The sequence below is a fragment of the Camellia sinensis genome, chromosome 9 (genome assembly GCF_055761805.1).
Source record: "Camellia sinensis isolate YWXY chromosome 9, ASM5576180v1, whole genome shotgun sequence".
NCBI classification, from domain to species: Eukaryota; Viridiplantae; Streptophyta; class Magnoliopsida; order Ericales; family Theaceae; genus Camellia; species Camellia sinensis.
Genome location: NC_138969.1, coordinates 121,923,535 through 121,943,477, shown reverse-complemented (window position 1 = coordinate 121,943,477; position 19,943 = coordinate 121,923,535). Strand labels below are relative to the sequence as shown.

Genomic DNA, 19,943 nt, shown 5'->3' with positions numbered 1-19,943 from the left:
TTGAGCAGTAGTGGACCAAGTTTCCCAACCAGAAGCCGTAGAAGAAAAAGAAGAAGAAGCAGCAGCAGCTTCGTCCCACGTGGATAGTTTCGTTCCAAAAGAAGAGCTTCTGATACCCATGATTGCAAATTTGTGTTCTAGAGAATTGTAAGTAGTAGGTTCTTGGTTCAAAGGACGATGATTTGTGAAAGCTTTCATAACTTGTATAAATGGAGGTGGATAAAAATGGCTAATCAATGCATGAAGGTTTTTTCGAGGACGAACAGTGTCATCAAATAACTCTTCGTATGCATGATCAATGTAAGAGAAGATTGGCTTGGCCATAAAAGATGTATCAGTTTTTTCGAATACTGATATAGTGGGAGTGTTCAAGGGTTAGACAAGACTTTAATGCAAATGATAAATGACAGTTGCATTTCTGAGAAATGCAAAAGCCCATGCACGTTCCAAGACGTAGATAAAATGCCTTGATCCACTAATATCACCAATATTGATTATATTAGTGCGGGGGGTAATGTTGGCTATATATTTTGTACGGGCCAATCACAGTTCAACACGTGGCAGGTTAAGGGTAATACAAGAAGACAATTCAAACCTTCGATCGTGATCGTACACGTGGCAGTTAGTATTGGTTTTCATAAAATCTGCGTAGTACTGGATCAACAAAAAGATGCAAAGTGATGTGGCTTCAACGGTTACTCACATTTAAATTCAAAATCAGGAGGGAAGCCTAACTGCAGGTATTGGCATAGTGGAGCTAACTATAAGGCAAAATGATCAGCGATCATGGAGGAACGATTTGACGGTTAGAAGTGCAATTTAATGGTTATCCTTGAGAAGTATAAATAGCAGAGAAGGCCCCAGAAAAACTCCCGAACTCAGATCCATAAAACTAGTTTATCAACTTTATTTCTTTTCCAGTTTTTACATTTTCTGTTCTTTACATTTCTATACTTTAAAATTCCTGCATTGCACTTCGTTCATAGGAGTAGTTTCAAGTAGATTGTTGCTGTAAACCTCTACGAGGCTGAATTGGATCATTGTAAGTCTTTCATTTTAACTTAATGAAATGCTACAACTGTTTTTCATTTAATCATTGTTTGCTTAATTCTCCTAAACAAAGCCACCAGCAAAAGTCCTCTTCATTGAAGCTGAAAGAACTAAAACACAATCGTCTGATAATTGGTTAGCAATTAACATTCTGTAAGGACTGATTGATCCTTGATGGCACACTCATAATTACAAAAATAACATTCGAAAGCCAAAAAAGCCAACACTCTTCAACGGCAAAACAACACAATTAGACCACCCAATTATAAAATTGCATTACTTTTAAATGCATTTACATATATATATATATATATATATATATATATTTATAAATAAATAATTTAAATATATAATTTTAAAGTTAAAAGGGAATTAAAAAAAAAAGAAAAATTACAACAAGTGTATTCTCAGAAAAATAATTACTAGTCATTCAAAAAATTATAATTATAATTATTAATATTAATAAAAATTTTCACTAAAATACAATTCAGTTTGTTTGGTTTGGATTTTCATAATTCACTTTTAAGAAAATTGAAATTTTTTATTTTTCGTATTTTTTTTTTGTTTTTATTGAATTTTTTTAATATTCTAAGCAATTTTTTAATTTTTAGATACACTTAACATAAACACACTTAAAAGTATAATATTTGTGAAAAAAATATTTAGAAAATCCATTAAATATAAAAAACATACCAAAAATACGAGAATTCAGTACGTTTTTTGTATTATAGTATATTTACTGATTTTTTTAAAATATTTTTTTTATAAATAATTTACTTTTTAAATATATTTAAGTAAGGTGCATCTAAAAATATTCACTAAAAATAAAAAAATACGAAAAAAAAACTCAATTTTTAAAAAAATGAATTAAGAAAATTAAAATCAAATACACTTATTATTTTTATAAAAATAAACTAATATAATTTCACCTAAAAAAACATATGCGGTGATTGTGAGGAACAAACGAAACATAATAATCTTGGCCGAAGTAAACCAAAAAGAGATTATGATAACAAGGAGCTTGGAGCTCTAAAAGTTTAACAAAACCTATTATTAGATACTAAGGTCATATTTGTTTAGTTGATTAGGATAGAAGGGAATTAAGAATATAATAAAATTAATTAAGGAGATTATTAGTGTGGTGGTAATCATAGGATTATAGTATTAATATGTAAAATTAATATTTTTTAATTTTTACTATTTTTTAACAATATAATTATTTTTTTCCTCAAAAACATATAATTTTATTTTATAAAATATTCATTTTATATTGTTAAAGCAGCAAAGTAGTTTCACATTCCTCAAAAAAAGAAAAAATTTGAAGATTTGAGCTCGTTGTTCTCCAATATTGTATAATTCATAAATTAATTTTTCAATCCCATTTCTTGTGAGGAAAAACTAAACTAAACTAATTGTGGTATGAGAACAATCCCACTCAATAATAAAACTACCAAATAAGTCATCAAGACTTACTTCATTAACAATCCAATCCTACTTCCCAAGATAGCCAAAAAACATGGCCTAATGGAGAGGGTTTTTAGCAGGGCTAGTATAAGCTTATCTAATCTGTACAATCTGCCCTAGCCGACTCTACCCGCACACCTAACCCAAACAAAACCAATTGAGAACAAAACCCTAATCTCACTCTCTTATCTCACTGACTCACTGAGACTGAGAGAGAGCTCTCTTAATCTTCTCATCTCTCTCTCGTTTTTCATCTACGCAGCTCGTACATGACAATCGACCTTTGCAATCAATTCTCTCTCTCCGATAACTCTGAAGTAAGGCTCTCTCTGTCTCGTTCTCTCTCCCCGATTTGTGTTTTTTTTAGGCAATCAGATCTGTCTTACCCTCTCTCGTTTTTCATCTACACAGTTCGTATCGATTAACCTTGATCTTCTCATCTCTGTCTCGTTTTTCATTTGCGCAGCTCGCACACGACGATCGACCTTCGCAATCAACTCTCTCTCTCGGCAACTCTGAGGTAATTCTCTCTATCTCGTTCTCTCTTTCCGATCTGTGATTTGTATCTCTGTCTCTTTCTGTCTCTGTCTCTCTGTCTGTCTGTCTCTCTTTCTCTCTTTCTCTGTCTGTTTCTCTTCCTTCCAGATCTGTTTTACTCTCTCTTGTCTGAAATTGTTTGAATTTTTTGAAATTAAATCTGTTTAGATTTGTTTGTGTTTTTTGTTTTTGTTTAATTTTTTGGGGGAGTTTGATCTTTGTAATCTGAATCTGGTGGGTGGGTTAATCTGATCTAATCTTTGTAATATGATCTTCGTAATTTGATCTTTGTAATCTGAATCTGTTTAGATTTGTCTCACTCTCTTATTTTTGTTTAATTACTTACTTGTTACTTTTGAATCTGTTTAATTTGAATCTTTGTAATTTGTTTACTTTTGAATTTGAATCTGTTTAATTTGATCCTTGTAATCTTTGTAATTTGAATCTAATTTTTTTTTTGAAATTGAATCTGAATTTTTTTTTTTGAATCTGAATTAAATTTGAATGAACTTGAATCTATGAATTTGAATTGAATTTGCTATTCCGCTATTTTGTTACTCTGTTAATTACTTACTTTGTTACTTATTTTGAGTGGGTGATATTGAATTTGAATTGAAATTGAATCTGATTTTTTTTATAATCTGAATTGAATCTGAATGAAATTGAATCTAATTTTTTTTTTTGAATCTGAATTGAATTTGTAGTACAATTTGAATGGAGGATACTATTGAATCTCCCGCAGTGAATCTTTTACCTCCAGAATCCTCTAATTCTTAAATAAATGTCCCCTTAGCTGAACCCGAGCGAACCTAAACCTAAGCCTCTTAAACCCCCAAGGAGAAAGAATGACGATGAAGGAGGGAGAACACCATCCACAGTTTGGGATCATTTTGATAAGGTTTTTGGGACTGATGGGAAGCGTAGAGCCGTATACAAATATTGCAAGAAAGAATATTTGGCTGAGTCTAGACTTCATGGGACTAGCAATTTGAGGAGTCATATACTCAATTGTAAAGAATATCCAAATAAGGATAAGGATGGTCAACAAACATTAAATCTTAAACCGAAACAAAATGAAAAGGGTGTTGAGGTTGTAGCAACAACGTTTAATTTTGATGCTTGTAAAAGGTTTCTTGCGGAGATGGTTATCATTAATGAGCTGTCATTTAGATTTGTGGAGGGAGTTGGGTTTAGAAGATTTTGAAATGCCATGTACAAATTTAAGTGGTAAGAATAATTACCACAACTGACAGTTATGCTAAAATACTTAGTATTCTCGACAATGTGCTTAGAGAGTGCAAGTGATCCTGTCAAAAAATTGAGAAACTCAGCAATCTTTTGTGCATTCTTCTTTTGCCAAAGATGCCAAAGTAATCATTTTAAAAAGGACAGGCATAGTAATAAAATAATAGCAATCTCATGTACAGTATATCTAAAAGTTAATGAACAACTTCAAGCAAATCTTTGAACCTAATTTAGCCCATGAGAAGAGAGCCACTTCTACCAATTTATTTTTGTTTTGCAGCTCCCAAAACCATCGAAAACTAGAGAAGATGACTTTTAAACATTGTTAAAAAAAAGAAAAAAGAATAGCAAGTTGAACTCAAGTTATTCAACTCAATTGGTTTACAATCCTTATTTAGTCACAACATTATATTTTTTTTTTTGAAGTGACACATTTTGCCAGCAATTTATGCATGCATAACATTACCAGAGTTTATACATGAATATATACCTCAATGAAAGAATTATACCTAGAATTATCATATAGAAAGTCTATGAACCCAGAAGCAGAGACAATAAACAGAACCAGAAAATTAGTATGCCACTCACACATGAAATCAATTACAATATTTCAATATATTTTCTCGATATTTTTCTGATTTTATTTTTTAAACAGTAGAACTTCTCATTATCATAATCTTATAAACTTATTCCCCTAATAAAATGGGATCCATAAATTATTTAGAATTAAAGGGTAGTGTCTATGTTTACTTGTAAGTTGTATGAAAGACTTTTGAAGGGCAGTCTCAATCTTAGCTGATAGAACATGCTCTTTTGCACATGAATATGAACCCTCCATAGAAGTGCACAACTTGCATAATATTAGAGAGAGAGATATGAAGCACGGGTACTCCAAAAATATTGTCGTACAAATATCGGGTACTTACTGGGTGCGGGTACGCGTACCAGTACGGCTGTATGTGTACCGGGTACGCCAAAAACGCACCAGGTACGTTTTATACGATCACTATAATGATGGGTACGCCACGGTACGTTTTGGGTACTTCAGGGTACAAAACGAGATTTTTTTCAACGATAATGCTACGTAGCTCAAATTTTGTGGCTCAAAAGTGGCTCAAATGGCCAAAACAACGTCGTTTTGAATACAGAACAACATAAAAATGGCCAAAACGACGTCGTTTTGGCCATTTGAGCCACAAAATTTGAGTTACGAGACATTTTCCTTTTTACAAATTAAAGGGTACCGGAGCAATTTTTTGGCCTATTTAAAAAAATTATATAAATTTGGGGTACTTTTGTAATAAACAAAACATGAAACAAATTAAAATTAGGTTCTACTCTATTCGATTGGCTCTCTCTTTTTCTTGAAACACAGAGAGACTCCAAGAGCTGAAGAACTCCTTCCTGCGAAGCTATTGAAGAGGTTTAATCGAAGGTGCTAATCGATTCTCTCCTTCAAAGATCACATTCCGGTAAGTACATCTTCGATTCTTCCTCCTCTTCTTCTTCGATTCTTCTTCCTTTTCTTTGTTCTGTCCAGATTTTTTTTTCTTTGTTCTGTCCATCTTCGATCTCTTTGTTCTTCGATTCTTCCACTTCTTTCATTTTTTTTTTCCAGATTTTTTTTTTCTGTTTCTTCGCAGCAAACGAAGAACGAAGACATATCATTTTTCATTTTTTTAACCAGATTTTTGTACTCCTCCTTGGCAGCAAACGACCCCCTCCGCTCCAATGACGACTCCTCTTCTCGTCAGGTACTCCCACTTTTCCCTCCGTTTCTAGGGTTCTGAATGCTGTTCTGTTTTTGCATGCTCTTTCTTTTGAATCTCAATCTCTGTTTTTTTTTTATTTTTTATTTTTTTTTATGTGTTTGAATGCGTATATTAGTATATTCAGTTGGTTTTTTAGACTGTTTGTTGAAATGAGAGGTTTGTTCTGTTGTTATGGTTGGGGGACTTACTGATAAGTCCTATGTAACAAGTTCAAAACCCAATTAATCTCAAAACAAAATACTTGCACCAATTAGTCCAACACATTTTTAATTGTTACCAAAAAATCCTTTTTTTTTTTTAATTTATAGACACTGTTCACATCTTACTACCGTCGGACTTCTGTTTAACGGTCGCCAGAGACTCACCGGAATGTCTAGAATATTGCCGGAAAAAAAAAATTAAAAAACATGTTATGAAACTGTAAAATTTTACAGTTTTAAAGAATGTTATAAAACTGCAAAATTTTACAGTTTTAAACCATGATTCATTCCAGCACCAAAAAAAAAATTTGAAACTGCAAAATTTTACAGTTTTCACCGCCTGCAACTAAAACTCGAAAACTGCTTGTTCAGAATTCGAAAATTTTCTCCATTAGAACAGAAAAACAGAAGTGTATAGCAGAGAGAGAGAAAAAAAAAAAGAGATTGAAGGGGAAAGACGAATGTCTAACCAAATCTGTGTAGATCTACTCAGATCTGATGTAGATCTGAGTAGATCTATATCAGATCTAAGTAGATCCATTCATCTTCTTCGTCGGAAAATATATCATATTCTTCGTCGGAAAATATATCATCTTCTTCGTCGGAGTTGATTTCAATGCTTGGTGGTTATCAATGAACCCCGGTCAATGGAGAAAGACATGATCACCGGTGGTCCTCTTCCATGACAAACACGGTGACAGAAAAATGTAGAAAAAAAAACGAGAGAGAAAGGGAAGCAAAAAGCAGAGAGAGAGGAAAGGACTTTTGGGTGTAGTGAAAAAGTTATGGGATTAAATGGAGATCACATGTTTGCCATGGGACCTATGAGTAATTTCCCCTAAAAATAAAAATAAAAATAATAATAATAAAACAAAATTTGACCATGCAATGCAAGGGGGTTACCTATAGTTAAAATTATAAAAAAAAAAAATTCTCTATCTTTTTCCTGCAAAAATTTCATCCTAATAAAATGTTTACAAGAAAATATATTTTCCTTTCTTTTCTTTCCTTTCCTTTCCTTTCACATTCAAACAAATTTTCTTTCTAATCAAACAGAGCCTAAAACAAAGAAACAGCTTACAACCATAAGGGGAAATTACTCATAGGTCCCATGGGAAACATGTGATCTCCATTTAATCCCATAACTTTTTCACTACACCCAAAAGTCCTTTCCTCTCTCTCTGCTTTTTGCTTCCCTTTCTCTCTCGTTTTTTTTTCTACATTTTTCTGTCACCGTGTTTGTCATGGAAGAGGACCACCGGTGATCATGTCTTTCTCCATTGATCGGGGTTCATTGATAACCACCAAGCATTGAAATCAACTCCGACGAAGATGATATATTTTCCGACGAAGAAGATGATATATTTTCCGACGAAGAAGATGAATGGATCTACTTAGATCTGATATAGATCTACTCAGATCTACTCAGATCTACATCAGATCTGAGTAGATCTACACAGATTTGGTTAGACATTCGTCTTTCCCCTTTGATCTCTTTTTTTTTTTCTCTCTCTCTCTGCTATACACTTCTGTTTTTCTGTTCTAATGGCGAAAATTTTCGAATTCTGAACAAGCAGTTTTCGAGTTTTAGTTGCAGGCGGTGAAAACTGTAAAATTTTGCAGTTTCAATTTTTTTTTTTGGTGCTGGAATGAATCATGGTTTAAAATTGTAAAATTTTGCAGTTTTATAACATTCTTTAAAACTGTAAAATTTTACAATTTCATAACATGTTTTTTAATTTTTTTTTTTCCGGCAATATTCTAGACATTCCGGTGAGTCTCTGGCGACCGTTAAACAGAAGTCCGACGGTAGTAAAATGTGAACAGTGTCTATAAATTAAAAAAAAAAGAAAGGATTTTTTGGTAACAATTAAAAATGTGTTGGACTAATTGGTGCAAGTATTTTGTTTTAGGATTAATTGGGTTTTGAACTTGTTACATGGGACTTATCAGTAAGTTCCCCTTATTTTTATTTTTGTGCAAGAAATTAAAAACTCAATTACCATTGCTAATGTGTGTTGTATAGAAAAAACTAATTTTGTTGTTGTTTCCTAATCTTTCATGCTAAACAAACTTACCAGAACAGATTGGTTTTTGAATCAATGTGAACAACTTGTGCTGAGTTATATTAAAATTTCATTAAGCTAATGGGTGTAGTGTGTTAGGGGACGAGGTAGGCCTAGATTAACGTTGACTAGCGTTATAAATAGAGATATGATTCTACTTAATTTGACCAATGAAATGGCCTTTGATAGGGCCGCGTGGAGAAGAAGGATTCATGTAGCCGACCCCATTTGATGGGACTTAAGGCTTCGTTTGGTTTGGTTTGGTTTGGTTATACTTATAAAAAAAAAAAAGGGGGGGGGGGGAATTATATCCGTATTTTTTATTACACAAATATGGAGGGTGCCCCCCACAGCATTTCACATGTTATCAAAAAAACTGAAACAAATTTTCTTTTTTCATTTTTTTTTCCAGATTTTTGTACTCTTTTTATTTTTATTTTTATTTTTATGTTTCATCTTTTTTTTTTTTTTTTTGTAATTTCTCTTTTTAATTATGTTATTGAATTTAATTTGTATGTTGGATGTTTAGCTATAAATTTAAAATTTAAAAAAAAAAAAAATTTGGCGTACCCCCAGCCATACCCATACCCATACCCTACTTTTTAAAAAATTTGCCGTATTGGCGTACCCGTACCCGTACCCGCACCTGTGCTTCTTAACTTCAAAACAAACCCTCCAGCCAAATGGGCCCAAGTGTAATCATCTATTAGCACAAGTGCTTGTGCAAACTATGAACCCAAAAAACACAAGTTTCAAGAAATTTCTTGGCAAACCTTAACAGTGAGAAGTGAATCAAAGTTATGGTGGATAAGTAAACAAGTTTCTTAGCCAAACAGATGAAAAGGGAAAGGAATAGAATAGATTCAGATGATATATATAACCAACTAATAACAAAATATACTGTTAGAGACAATCACACTGATATATATAGAGATAAATCACATGTTATAGAGATGAAACAATTAATGGAAAAGAATTGAAGAACAGGGGATAAAAAATTACCAACCTTTTCGCATTTGGATCACAAAAAAGTGAAAACCCTAATAAATAGAGAGAGAGAGGATTGTTATTTTTTAAGCTTATCTCTACAGATTACAGCTTCTGCATTATATACATTCCACACTAAGTATTTGAAAGAGAGAGAAAAAAGAAAAAGAGAAAGAGAAACTCACCAGGCCGAAGAATCACCATGGTCATTGCTGCTGAATGAGTGAGAGAGAGTGGCGTAGAACAGAAGTGAAAGCCCTAGCTGTATCAAAACACATGGAGAAATGGGGCCGGTGCCTATCCCGATGGGGATTCAATGGCATCGGCCCGACCCTATAGGTGAAAAACGGGGTGGTTCCTCGTTTTTCACCTATAGGGTATGTGTTTCCCCGTTTTCCACCTATAGGGTCAGGTCGGTGCCATTGAATGCCCATTTCCACCTATAGGGTATGTGTTTCCCTGTTTTCCACCTATAGGGTCGGGCCGGTGCCATTGAATCCCCATCGGGATGGGTACCGGCCCCATTTCTCTATGTGTTTTGATACAGTTAGGGCTTTCGCTTCTGTTGTATGTCACTCTCTCTCACTCCTCCAGTAGCGCTGACCGTGGTGATTCTCCGGCCTGGTGAGTTTCTCTCTCTCTTTTTCTTTTTTCTCACTCTCTTTCAAATACTTAGTGTGGTATGTATATAATGAAGAAGCTCTGTAATCTGTAGAGATAAGCTTAAAAAATAACAGTCCTCTCTCTCTCTCTCTCTCTCTCTCTCTATTTATTAGGGTTTTCACTTTTTTGTGATCCAAATGTGAAAAGGTTGGTAATTTTTTATCCCCTGTTCTTCAATTCTTTTTCATTAATTGTTTCATCTCTTTAACATGTGATAGTGTGATTGTCTCTAACAGTATATTTTGTTATTAGTTGGTTATATATATCATCTGAATCTATTCTATTCCTTTCCCTTTTCATCTGTTTTTTGGGTTCATTTCCGTTCGCAAAACTTGTTAATAGCTTTAATTGAAACCTCTATTTCTGGGTTAATTTGCTTTTGCTAGTTGGGTTTGTGGTTTCATGAAAGTTCAATACTTACAATACAATTGCTATAGTTTGTAGAAGCACTTGTGCTAATAGATGATTACACTTAGGCCTATTTGGCTGGAGGGTTTGTTTTGAAGTTCCTAAACACTCTCTCTCTCTCTAATATTATGCAAGTTGTTTACTTTTATGGGGGTTCATATTCATGTGTAAAAGAGCACATTCTATTAACTAAGATTGAGACTGCCCTTCAAAAGTCTTTCATACAACTTACAAGTAAACATAGACACTACCCTTTGATTCTGAATGGTTTATGGATCCCATTTTATTAGGGGAATAAGTTTATAAGATTATGATAATGAGCAGTTCTACTGTTTAAAATATAAAATCAGAAAAATATCGAGAAAATATATTGAAAGATTGCAATTGATTTCATGTGTGAGTGACACTAATTTTTTGGTTCTGTTTATTGTCTCTGCTTCTGGGTTCATAGACTTTCTATATAATAATTCTAGGTGTAATTCTTTCACTGAGGTATATAGTGGGTGTTTGGGAAGTGGGTTTTTTTGTTAGTTTTTTTGGTTGTAGGATATTATTGGAGAAATTTTTTTTGTGTTTGGGGAGATAGTTGGGTTTTTTTGTGGTTGGATGTGATGTTTGTGAGAGAAAAAGTGAAATGATTATGGGGTTTGATGTGATATTTTGTTTGGATTTGTTTTTTTTGGTTTTGTAAAACATTTGTCTTGTAGTGAAAAATATCCAAAAAAAAAAAAAACCCAAAAACCAAGTTCCCAAACACCGCCATATTCATGTATAAATTTTGGTAATGTTATGCATGCATAAATTGCTGGCAAAATGTGTCACTTCAAAAAAAAAAAAATATAATGTTGTGGCTAAATAAGGATTGTAAACCAATTGAGTTGAATAACTCGAGTTCGACTTGCTATTTCTTTTTTTTTAAATGTTTGGAAGTCATCTTCTTTGGTTTTTGTTGGTTTTTGGGGCTGTAAAACAAAAATAAATTGGTGGAAGTGGCTCTCTTCTCATGGGCTGAATTTGGTTCAAAGATTTGCTTGAAGTTGTTCATTAACTTTTAGATATATTGTACATGTGACTGCTATTATTTTATTATCATGCCTGTCCTTTTTAAAATGATTACTTTGGCAAGAGAAGAATGCACAAAAGATTGCTGAGTTTCTCAATTTTTTGATAGGATCACTTGCACTCTCTAAGCACATTGTCGAGACTACCAAGTATTTTAGCATAACTGTCAGTTGTGGTAATTATTCTTACCACTTAAATCTGTACATGATTACTAAAATTCTCTATTTTTTATCTGATAATCTGGAAGCTTGATAGATACCTCAAGTATTTATTAATGCTTTAGAATTTTCTCTTTTATTAAAGTCATTAATTTTTCACTTGTGAAATTGTTTGAGTGTTTAGAGATAGAATGTTATGGGAGCAGATTCTGCTTATCATTCTTTATGATTTTGTTTAGAAAATTGAGAGTTTTACATGATTTTATCCATAGTAGATGATCCTAATACCTTTTTCCCGTTCTTACTTTGAGAGTATTTTACATGATTTGTCATCTTCTATGTGATTTTACACCTTCTATCTTTCTTAGTATATTATGGCTTTATGTTCTCCAGAGTTTTTAAGGATTGAAGATGTCTGAATTTGAAGCTGAAGCTGAAGCTGAAGCAAACTCTCAACTAGGCTTGAAATCCTTGTGAAGGTAAAGGTGAAGGTGAAGGTGAAGGTGAAGGTGAAGCGATTTAGATTTTTAGATACGTACACTCTTTTTTTGCCATGAGACGAAGCTTGGGAAGAATTTCAAGTCCCACCATCGGCAATGCCACCAAACACAATTTGATCGCCTTCTCCTCCTCCGCTTTTTCCACCTTTGCCGGTGGCGGTGGCGGTGAAGGTGAAGGGGGAGGTGGAGGTGGAGGTAGAGGTAGGGGACGAGGCTCCTCCAACTTCCAATTCACCGTTCCTGCCTCCACCAACCCCGCCCCGCCTGCCCCTGGTGATGGTGATGGTGATGACGATGATCCAAAAGGCTTCCCATCTGGGATGGGTCACGGCCGAGGTAAACCCCTCCCTGGTACCCCTATTCTTCCATCATTTTCTTCCTTCATCTCTTCCGTTGTTAGTAGTAGTGGTAACAACAACACTACTACTGGACGTGGCAGAGCCCCTGCCCCTCCTTCGCAATCTGAGCATGAGCTTAAGAGACCCATTTTCTTTAGCAAAGAAGACGCGACTGATTTGACCACTCCCTCTAAAATCCAAATTGGAAATTCCCTAGACAGCAACCTCCCCTCCAGTATTTTATCTGCCTTGTCTAGTGCCGGCCGTGGAAAGCCCCTCGCTAAACAATTGCTTCCCGACGACATGCCTAAGGAAGAAAATCGCCACCTCAGGTCCCGTCATACTGCTATAGGGAGAGGCCAAGTATCCACTGACACTAAGAGCAGTGCAACCCCAAAGTTGAGCCGCGAGGACGCTGTGAAGAAGGCCGTGGGGATATTGTCGAGAGGCGGCGTTGATGTGGCAGATAGAGTAGAGGACGGTGGGACGGGAAGAGGCAGTTTTAGAGGGAGAGGCACTCGTGGCGGTGGTGGCCGAGGGAGGGGCTGGAGAGGTAGAGGAAGAGGCGCAGGAAGAGGAGGCCGTGGGGTTCAAGATGCGGACGATGACTATGGAGCTGGCCTTTATCTTGGTGACAATGCTGATGGTGAGAAATTGGCTAAGAGGATTGGGCCCGAGAATATGAATAAATTGGTGGAAGGATTCGAAGAGATGAGCGGTAGTGTGTTGCCTTCTCCTATGGATGATGCCTACTTGGATGCTCTCCACACTAATTTCATGGTAAACCATATTGTATTTCTTTATTAATTAGTACCAGACTAGGCAATTTTCGCTAATAGTTATCTGACATCTTACTTCTTCATATACTTTGTGGTTTTGAAGATTGAATGCGAACCAGAGTACTTGATGGAGGAGTTTGGTACAAACCCAGATATTGACGAGAAGCCGCCCATTCCTCTTTGGGATGCACTTGAGAAGATGAAGCCATTCCTAATGGCTTATGAGGGAATTCAGAGCCAAGAAGAGTGGGAGGTATGCCTAAACCCTATATTCTCCTATCATATTTCTTATGCTGATTTTGTTTTTCTTTTGAGGCACTAAATATTGGTTTTTACAACTTAACAGTTGCTGGTTCGAAAAAGGCAATAGGTCATAATCATGTTTTTAAATGGTTGTTTTCTTCTTCTTCTTCTTCTTCGTTATTTTATTTAAAAAATTACTATGTCAGAATGTGTAATGAACAATATCTTGTAATGCTAATACCCTTCTTGAACTATATTTAGGTTTTTGTAACTCATAATCGTGGTAATTTTTTTTTGATATTTTCTCTGTTAGTGTTTCTTTGACCATCTTGCTCCTATGTTTTAGTCTAGTCAGTGCTGTATGTTTGATTTTATTTTGCCTATCATATATAGTCGGTGATAATTCACTCTTCCACTGGTATTTATAACCTAGTTAGTGTTGTCTCTATAACATACATTACATCCTGATCAATCTCTCCTTTCTTGTGATATTCGGTTGACTAAGCTAGGAAATTGTGCTCGTAAAGGACAGATGATTGGCAACCTTTTGTTTTAGGCATGTTTTTCCAACAAGAAACGGTGTTCTGGGAGAGATTTTTTTGGTGAAGATTAGCATCTATAGACTTAACTGTATTAGCGTCTATGCTTAAACTATGGACCCTAATTACTGTATTGGTTGGGCTCATTGAACTTTTTGGTTGCACTCAATTCCAAGAGACATTGAAACAAAGAAACACCTCTTACACACAATGTTAACAAATCTAGAAATAAATTTTCTAAGACATGGGTTCTTTTTTGTTGGACCAAGCACAAGCCCAAAGAAGCGACCATGTGAAATATTCCCAATAACCACATCTTCTGCTCCCCTTTCTTTATCATTAATAGTCTTGTAAATAAAAGCATCTTTAATTAGCAAAGTAGTCCTGCTTTCTTTTCTTTTAAATAGCTGATAACATTGCAACTTAAACTACTCTGTTATGGAAAATCTTCTATGCCATGTGGTTGGCATTACAAACTAGCCACAATTTTCCTCCATGGGTCTGTTTGGTGCGGCTTATCTGAGCTGCTTATAGCTTTTTTCTTTTTTTATTTTGTATTCTAGGAGTCTGTGTCAGAATGTTTTGTGCAGTTTTTTGCTTAGAACTTATTAGGTAGAAATAACTTAAATACGCTAAAAAAAGCTAATTATATGAAAGTTGGGGGAGGGTTGCTTTTAGTCTCTGCTTTCTGATCATTAGCTTTTAGATTACAATAAGCTTCATCAAACATGTATGTTGGGCTTAGACTGATCAATCACAAAGCAAGGAATGCTAAAAAGAGATGGTTGACCGGTTTTAAATGTGATTTGAAGAGCTTGCATTATAGAATTTTCTCAACTCTCAAGATTATGTCCACAGTTGCAGACTAGAAAAGGAATGTTACTTAGTTTCTTTATCACCATGATTCAATACTTGATGCTGCATTCTTCTGTATTTTCTTTATTGTCCTCTGTACAATTTGTTACTGGTTCACCACTGCTGTGTTCATTCTCCTTTATTACAATAGTAATGGAACTTGTTGGGTCAGTGCTGCCTTAATCCATAATCAAAGCATGTCATTATTTTTAATTAGTCTTTATGTTGAGGCACATGCACTGACTTTTGACATCTTATAACTTAGAAACTTTAAGTCGTTTTTGATATTTTTTTTCTTTTTCCTTTTTTTCTGCATCCAACCTTGAGTTATGCAAGGTCATTTTTTTCTTGCTTGCTGATTAACTACATAATGTGATTGTATTTTCTCTCCTGACTTTAAGGTCGCAACATTGGGAGACATATGCTTATGCTTGTTTCATCACAAAAATTTAGTCATTTCACCTTTTTTTCTTTTTGATTATTTATAGCTGGATTTTGATTATTTGGAGATATGGTCTCATTCAGTAGCACTTCGTTATTTATAAGGTGTCTTGGTTTTCGATGCTCCAAAGAGGTAATAATATTCTAGATTTCCTCCAGCTAAATAGGACGACCTAGTGCACAAGACTCCTACTAAAGTAAAGTTGGGGAAGGGCAAGATGTACACAACATGTCTCCCATATTTCTATAAATGCTGTTTCTAGGGATGGCATAGGGTTTTCTTCAGCTATGCTCAATATTACTTTTCCTGATTATAGCTGGATTTGGATTCTTATGGTTGATGCTCCACTCCATATTGATGGTGTGGTTGTTAAAATCATGATTCGGTGTAATCCTAAAACTCTTCATAGAACCAAACATGCAACCTCTCCCTACTATTAAAATACTTCAATAAAGTGGCAATTTCATAAAAAGAGCTCTCTCGGCTTCTGACATTGATTTCCATTAGACTCTACCCGCTTTACCAATAACAACATATTTAATCTCCGGATGCATCTGATTTGAACTACTTCTCATGAAGATTAAATAAAGCACTAATAGAGGATTCTTCGGTAAAATTTTCCCTCCAAAATGGGACTGTTCCAACACATTAGGAGGCTTCACCACTCTATTATCCCCTACCAAACACCCATCCTTGATCTCCTTTCCGCGCTGCCCCACCAAAGCTCCCCTTACCTTCTTTCCATTGTAATCAATTATACATTAAAACTTTTTAAATTTCTTGTTCTTCCTAGCAGATGATTTTCCCTTCCCTTATTCATCTAAACCGTATAGCTCTTGATTTATCATTGTCAAGACAAGTACAATCATAGATCTTCCTAACCATTAGTTCAAAATTGTACTTGACTTAGGTTACCACCTTTATCATTAGTGAGGGTAAACTTCTTAAATTTACCAGTGTTCTTATCAATTGTTATGAGAACTAAAGACCCATTATCATCAGTCTGAAGTGAACCCTTAGAAACAAAATCCTTCCTTTACTAGATCCTATCTCAAACACTGATGGAACCTACAAAATGGATTATCATTTGAATCGTCAAGGCTCTCCACCTCAACTCCACAAGGAGGAATCACAGCCAAAGGAGACGCCACAGATTGCATTTCCACGATAGAATTAAGCTTAACCACAACCTTCTTATAATCTAAACCTCCCTCCAAGGAATGTGAGTACTTTTAACAAACCCAATGTCACCCAACTGAAGCAACTTCAACACTTTATGTAAATCTAATACATCCTCTTCCTTTTAACCAACATCAACCGCAACATCTTATCAAGCTTTTACCTCATCTTGACCTCCTAAAAGAACCCCTCCAATAGAAAAATTGCCACCCTTGTCTGAACAAGCCGTCATAGGGTTCCTTACAACCTCTAAAGTAGATGAAACCCTCCTAAGGATATAAAGGTTGAAGAACACTTGAAACTCTCTCAAGAACTCATAGGGCTACTCAAACTCAGAGGCATAAGCCTTAAAATATATTAGGTCATTTCTATGAGCATAGACATGGCAAAATCAGTGCCGTAGTGGTGTTGGACGTAGGGACACACCGGGGACATGCCACGGACAAGTACGGGACAAGCCATTTGCGGTGTCCCTTATTTTTTTTTATTTTTTATTTTTTGTGTTTTTAGTGTGGGACACAGCGGGGACGAGAAGAGACCTAATTTTAAAATCAGAAGAAAAAAAAGAGGGAAGAGAAAATTGAACCTGGTCATCGATTGAAGTCCGAAGTCGATCTCCATCTTCATTAAGCTCCATCTCAGTTGATCTCTATCTTGGTAAGCCTCTCGTCTCTGGTCCTCTCGCCTTTCGTCTCTCTTTTTCTGTCTTCTCGCCTCTCGTCAATCTCTTTGCCTCTCGTCTTCTCATCTACAGTCGCGATCGATCAACGAACTCCATCCAGTGTCTCTCTCTCACTTCTCGCTTGCTCGTTTTGTCTCTCTCACCTCGTGATCCATCGACGAGCTTGTCACTCTCTCTCTCTCACTAGCCCTCTGTCTGGCTTTCTCTCTCACGTTACGATCTATATATATAATCTATATTATATTTATATATTATATATGTATTTATTTATATAATACATATTTGTTTATATTTATATGTATTATATTTATATATTAGATTTATTTATTTAAATGTATTAATAAAATATGTTGAAATTTTTTATTTTATTTATTAATTTTTTTCCATGTCCCATGTTGTGTCTCTGTCCCCATTTTTTGAAAATTGCGGTGTCTCATGTCCATGTCCATGCTTCATAGGGTCCTTCTATATATGAAAAGAGCAATTAGAAAGCTAAAGCAAGTCAGATTAGGTCAATTTCTGCATGAGCACTGCTTATTGGAAGAAAAACCAATAAAAAATAGGCTCAATCGCTTGATCTCTAAGCGAGCCCTAAGTGAGTGCTCCAATCTGGAAATATCAATAGCAAAATCAATGTCTGCACAATGGTGATTGATTACTTTTAAATGGGCTCGATTGTTATTCTACTGGGTGCTCTAGTGCTTATCAAGTGCGCATGAAGGCTCAAGCGTTTATCAAGCCCTTGTCTCTAGAAATGTGCAAACTCACTAATGTTTCTAAAAATTATCATATCGTCAATGCAATACTCATCTAATGCAAAAAGATTGAAATTAGTGCACTTTGAAAAGATAAATGCATTAAATTGCTTTTTGTTGTGGATAGGGACTATAGCAGTAATTTTTTAAATATATAATATTCTGTTGTCATTCACCAGTTGCTTGTAACTTTTATCTTTTCAACTTTTCAAGGAAGTTGTGAAAGAAACAATGGAGAAAGTCCCTGTTATAAAAGAGCTTGTGGATCACTACAGTGGACCGGACAGAGTAACTGCTAAGAAACAACAGGAAGAGCTGGAAAGGGTTGCAAAAACTCTTCCTCAAAGTGCACCTGCTTCAGTTAAGCGCTTTACTGATCGTGCTATTCTCTCTCTCCAGGTGGGGCTTCTTTGTAATGCTTTATGTTAATTCTACATTATGGTTTACATAATGGTGCTAAACTTGACAGGCTCTACATATTTTGTTGATTCTGTGGCTTTTTAAGCTTTAATCCTGGTATGGGGGGTTTTGTGGCACCATTGCTAGATATGTGGTACCTGCTGTGGTCAACCACGAAGATGGGTGCCATTGGTTCTATGTGAGAGATTGTTTTATATATATATACACATATTGGGGAAAGTATCCGAATACAAAATAATTTCATCTAACAGAGAAAAGGAAACAAAATAGGAAATGTAGAAGCAAGAGAATAAGCTGTGTGATTTGCTAAATTACCTGTAAACCTTGGTAAAAAGATATGGCTTGCATTAGCACATACCTCTTTGATGTTTGCTAAATCATCTGATTGCCCTGATCTCTACCCATGTTAATTGGTAGGGTAAATTACAAACACACTCCCTGAGTTTACTTAAATTATAAATTACCCCTGTGGTTCTAGAAATTACATTATGTCCCCTAAGGTTTCTAATTTCATAACAAATAGGTCTTTTTATTAATAAATCATTAAGTTAATTAACAATTTTTAATAATGTTAAAATTTTATTTCAATTAATAATTCCGATAATTTTATTATTGTATAGGTGAACGGTTAGAAATTTCACTTTTTTTAATTAATTTTGTTAAATAAAAAATTGCGACATGGAGGTATTTGTAATTTTTCAAACCACAAGAGACAATTTGTATTTTAAGCAAACCTCAGATGGTGTATTTGTAGTTTACCCTAATTTGTAAATGAGACATGTATTACTAAATTTGATTTTCGTTGTGATTCCTGTGTAAAATTGGGAGTGTTACCAATGAAACACTAAAGAAAGTATATAGGGAATGTTTGTTGATGTCAGTGTATTATGTTTGGATAATTTCCTCTTTGTTGATATGCTTATCTCCCTCATTTTTTTCATTGTTATATATATGTATATAAAAAAATCTTGCTAAAAATATTAAAGCAACTTGCATAAATCTACAGAAAAGAATCTGAAAGGAATTATGAGTGGGTAAAAGAAATTTGAAAGAACTCCCTTGATGTTTATGACTCCTCTTTGATTTGAAATTCTGCACAGGGAAGACTTTGTAATTTGTTTGTAATATGATATATATAATGCAGAGCAACCCAGGCTGGGGATTTGATAGGAAATGCCAGTTTATGGATAAGCTGGTGTGGGAGGTCGCACAGCATTACAAGTAAGCTTTGGAATTTGCAGACAGGAGTGAAATGGATTCACAATTTTGAATTTTGATCATTGAAGAGGTGGTTGTCATTAGGGAATTTCGAGTGCTGCTGCTGGTTCATTGAGGAATAATTACATTCTTACTTTTTCCTTTGTTGAATACTGGGGGTTGGGTAATTACCGTGTCAATCAAGTTGTATTCATGAATGTCACACAAACAACAATTCCTTCCTTTTAACCTCTTTCTTACTTCAATAATGCTTAGCTTGTGGGATTAGCTCTATTTATGGCTGTGCAAAACTTTTATACTCATTTGTACCCTTGTGCATAATATACACTCATATATTTTTATTTCTTTGTGGCTGGCTCTATTTTGTTTTCTGCACTTTCA

At 34.8% G+C, this 19,943-nt stretch overlaps 1 protein-coding gene across 8 annotated transcripts; it reads left to right on the top strand.

Annotated features, from left to right (window-relative positions):
• Positions 1 to 2,660: 2,660 nt before the first annotated feature.
• Positions 2,661 to 19,907, top strand: LOC114305814 (hydroxyproline-rich glycoprotein family protein). 8 transcript variants are annotated; one of them, XM_082887550.1, is made up of 8 exons: positions 2,661 to 2,831; positions 2,981 to 3,034; positions 5,672 to 5,768; positions 6,007 to 6,050; positions 12,006 to 13,230; positions 13,333 to 13,482; positions 18,138 to 18,323; positions 19,489 to 19,907. In XM_082887550.1, exons 5-8 carry the CDS (start codon positions 12,166 to 12,168, stop codon positions 19,567 to 19,569), a joined length of 1,482 nt encoding a protein of 493 aa, XP_082743676.1. In that variant the 5' UTR covers positions 2,661 to 2,831; positions 2,981 to 3,034; positions 5,672 to 5,768; positions 6,007 to 6,050; positions 12,006 to 12,165; the 3' UTR covers positions 19,570 to 19,907. The 8 variants fall into 8 exon arrangements, with proteins under 8 accessions (XP_082743676.1, XP_082743678.1, XP_082743681.1 ...); XM_082887552.1 differs by having other exon boundaries at positions 5,984 to 6,050; XM_082887555.1 differs by having other exon boundaries at positions 5,915 to 6,050.
• The last annotated feature ends 36 nt before the right edge of the window (positions 19,908 to 19,943 follow it).

Coding starts and splice junctions, on each gene's coding strand:
- LOC114305814 (XM_082887557.1), top strand. CDS start 12,166: ATGAGACGAAGCTTGGGAAGAATTTCAAGTCCCACCATCGGCAATGCC. Junction 13,231..13,332: donor CTCTCCACACTAATTTCATG/GTAAACCATATT, acceptor GTGGTTTTGAAG/ATTGAATGCGAACCAGAGTA. Junction 13,483..18,137: donor AGAGCCAAGAAGAGTGGGAG/GTATGCCTAAAC, acceptor CAACTTTTCAAG/GAAGTTGTGAAAGAAACAAT.